This window comes from Myotis lucifugus, unplaced genomic scaffold (assembly GCF_000147115.1).
Source record: "Myotis lucifugus unplaced genomic scaffold, Myoluc2.0 scaffold_127, whole genome shotgun sequence".
Taxonomy (NCBI): domain Eukaryota; kingdom Metazoa; phylum Chordata; class Mammalia; order Chiroptera; family Vespertilionidae; genus Myotis; species Myotis lucifugus.
This window is the reverse complement of record NW_005871175.1, coordinates 3458136-3461710: the sequence shown is the minus strand read 5'-3', so window position 1 is coordinate 3461710 and position 3575 is coordinate 3458136. Positions and strand designations below refer to the sequence as shown.

The 3575-nt window shown below is 47.2% G+C and overlaps 1 protein-coding gene across 1 annotated transcript; it reads left to right on the top strand.

The window, feature by feature from the left end:
- The first annotated feature begins 231 nt into the window (after positions 1 to 231).
- On the top strand, positions 232 to 3372 carry RASL11B (RAS like family 11 member B). Its single transcript, XM_006093984.3, has 2 exons — positions 232 to 1207; positions 1955 to 3372. The coding sequence occupies exons 1-2, from the start codon at positions 1073 to 1075 to the stop codon at positions 2423 to 2425; spliced, it is 606 nt and encodes a 201-aa protein (XP_006094046.1). The 5' UTR covers positions 232 to 1072; the 3' UTR covers positions 2426 to 3372.
- The last annotated feature ends 203 nt before the right edge of the window (positions 3373 to 3575 follow it).

The window sequence follows — 3575 nt, the reverse complement described above, 5'->3', positions numbered from 1 at the left end:
AGGCGCTTGGAAAGAGATGCCCTCCGCCTGCACCGGGGCTGCTGCTGCTCTCCTTTTCAGCGCGCCCAGGAGGCCCCTCGGAGTGACAGTCAGCACCAGGGTTGCCACATCCAACTCTGCCCCCGCCCCCCTGCCCTGTGCGGGCCCCCCCCCCCCCCCAAAACTGCCATCTGGCCTCGGGCCACTCCAGGCCCATTCATCACTTTATCGAGGGCCTGAAAGTATGCCCCTTGGTATGTGTCCCCCATGGGGACCCCAGTTGGAAGCACCCTTTGTTCTGAAGAGCCTCTCCCTTCAAAACACTCCTGCCAAAGTCATAAAAAAAAAAAAATGTTGGCCAGCTCCTCCCCCACCCGTCCCTCTCTGCGGGCTGCCTTTCAGAGGTGACCTTTTAAAGCAGAGGCCAGCGGAGAGCCGCTGTAAACTAACGTTCTCTTTTCTTAACAAAGAGAAAAGACGGCACGCCAGAATTTTAGGAGAGTTCCTGGATAAACGCGAGGACACTGTTTCAATCCCTGCGATTAAGACTGGCCACTGGGGAGGCTTAAGGGCTTTCAGCCTATGTTCTGTTAACAAATTGTTTCATTCCTTGGACCATCTGAAGTACCTACAGGGGATTATTTGAAATGCGCTCTATAAACCATGGCAAGATAAGGCATGGCAGCCTTCTGCTTTGATGTAGAGGTGGCTGTGGTTATGTCACATTTTTATTTCAGTTGGTAATGTTGGCTCTGCGTTTGCTAACAATGTTTGCCTACCGAGCCACTGTATCTGATAGCTAGAGTATAAATATATGTCTGAGTGATAAAGTACTAAAATAAAATAGAGACCCCACACATTCGGAGCAAGGAAATACTCTAAATATGGAAGCTCTGTTTTAAAACAACCCAAATCAGTTTCCAAAAATGTGCAAACTTTGCCCTGGTTTTAATAAATCAACTAATATGGAGTTAAAATTACAGTTGTTTTAAAAAAAAAATCTAAATTAAGCCTATTAACTAGGGTAAACTATAGCTTATTTTTGTCCAGTGGTTCAGGTTATATTTTCTAAGTTAAGAAAAAAAATCCCATAATGTTTTCAAAGTTGCACAAGAAGGATGGACATAATTTTTTTTTCTTTTGCCTGATAGGTAATCTCTACACCAGACAAGTCCAAATAGAAGGCGAAACCCTGGCTATTCAGGTTCAAGACACTCCAGGTATTCAGGTGAGAAGCTCTGAGATGCGTGACTAGGTCGATGGGGAGGTGGCTTGACTGTCGAACTGTTCAGTTCTCCAAGTACGAAGGCGAGGAATTTGGGAGCCAAGTCAAGGCTTTTACATGTGTGACACTTCAGTGCTATCTGGCTGTTGGTCAGTCCTAGCCTGGCTTGATTTGGGAGACGAGTGAGGGGCAGAAATCGCAGGAGTCTACCCAGCAGGAAAGACCAAACCAAACACACTGGGAACAGGCGGTTTCCGACTGTGGTTAAAAAGGTCACTTTTTACATTTGTGCCTTGCCATTCAAAATCAAAATCTAGGTATAGTCTCCAAATACTCGGAATCACTTTTTATTGTGGAAAGTTCCGCTATAGACAAAAGAGCCATGCTAGCGTGTGTGTGTGTGTTTCCCTCTTGAGCTGGGCAGTTATCCAGGTTTAAATGCTTCCAGCTCCTATCTTTACTTCTCCAGACTTACTGTCTAGCCAGTTAATTTCCCATTTTATGCAACTACAAAGTCTCCCTGCATGGAGTTCTCTGCAGGTCAATTTTCCACTTGAGTGTGGTGAGCTGCACTGTTATTTATTCCAGCTCTGTGCAGCTGGATCAACATATTGTCAAGAAAGCTGAAGTGTGTGGGGATATAACTTGTTTATGGCCTGCGACCTGGCATTACTGTCAAGGGCTCTTTGAGTTCTCTATCCAGCCCAGCCAGGGCTCTCTTCATTCACCTTGCCATTCCCCCTCTCTCAGGTCCACGAGAACAGCTTGAGCGGCAACGAACAGCTGAGTAGGTGCATTCGCTGGGCCGACGCTGTGGTCATCGTTTTCTCCATCACCGACTACAAGAGCTATGAACTCATTGGCCAGCTCCACCAGCAGGTCCAGCAGCTCCACCTGGGCACCCGGCTGCCCGTGGTGGTCGTGGCCAACAAAGCTGACCTGCTCCATGTCAAGCAGGTGGACCCTCAGCTTGGACTGCAGCTGGCCGGCATGCTGGGCTGCTCCTTCTATGAAGTGTCGGTCAGCGAAAACTACAACGACGTCTACAACGCTTTCCACGTCCTGTGCAAAGAAGTGAGTCACAAGCAGCCGCCGAGCAGCACGCCCGAGAAGCGAAGAACCTCCCTCATCCCCAGGCCCAAGTCGCCCAACATGCAGGACCTGAAGAGGAGGTTCAAGCAAGCCCTTTCTGCCAAAGTGAGGACTGTCACCTCCGTCTGAAGCAGAGGCACGCGGGGTGTGGTCTTCCCAGGAAGAGAGTCTGAGGCTCTTCAGGTGCAGGAACGTTGAATGCTGGGAGTAATTCGCGGTTCCAGAAAGGGCCGGAGCAGGGAGGCCCTGAGGGCCTGTGGAACTGGTGCGGAAAAGGAAGCATTGTTCTGAGCGGGGGACAGAACCGGTGAGGCTGATGCCCACCAGGCCGCTCTCTGAATATGTGAAATGGACTCCGTCTTGTCCTGTGGAGGGGAAGGGGCATAATTGCTTTGGATTTTGTCCTTAATGCCTTGTAAATGATGCTCAGTGGTAGTTTCACCAAATATATCGATGTGATTTACAGTGGGGATGAAGTAGATTCAGCTCTCACGGGCTTTCCTTTTTTTCTTCTTCCTTCTCTTTTCCTCCACCCGTATCCCCCAAGGAAGAATTGCTTTTCTCTTAAAAGGAGGATTTGCATCTCTGGAACCCTATTCCCTATAGAATGCCTTTCTAACTGGAAGGGCACCCAGTTTCTTAGGACAAAGAGGAAAATATTCCCCATCCCCCCCAAAAGGGTGGAGTTTATGGGCCAAAATGTGTACCCAGACATCTCTAAGCGTACATGGCCTGACACAGGAGGCTGCTTAGTTGAGCCTGTGATCAGTGGGTGGAGAACAAACTTTTCAGCCCCAAACTTTGAGTGGTGTGAGACTATAATTAAAAACAACAACAAAAAAAACTGTTGCATCAAGTACAGAAAGAGAATGTGTCCATTGAATTTGGTGTGATTTGTGTAAATGGCTCATGGCAATGATGTTGGGCTGCTTCCCAGGCCTGGTTGAGTCATAGCTTAAATACCAAAACACTATCTTACAGCGAGTGAACAGATGCACTTTAAAGCCACCCAAGCTTTGGCTTAAATTGTAATTAATTTATTTTATGTACAATAAATTTCATTTTAAAAGAACAGACATCTGACTTGGTCTTTATTGAAACACTCACCTTTTGTCCTTCAAAGAATTACTTAGCCTCTTGGGTATGTTGAGTTAGGCATTATGCCTTCCAAAGGTTATGTCTTTAAAAATATATATATATTTCAGAGAGGAAGGGGAGAGAGAGAGAGAGAGAGAGACATCAATGTTGAGAGAGAGCCATTAATCAGGAGCTATGAGGG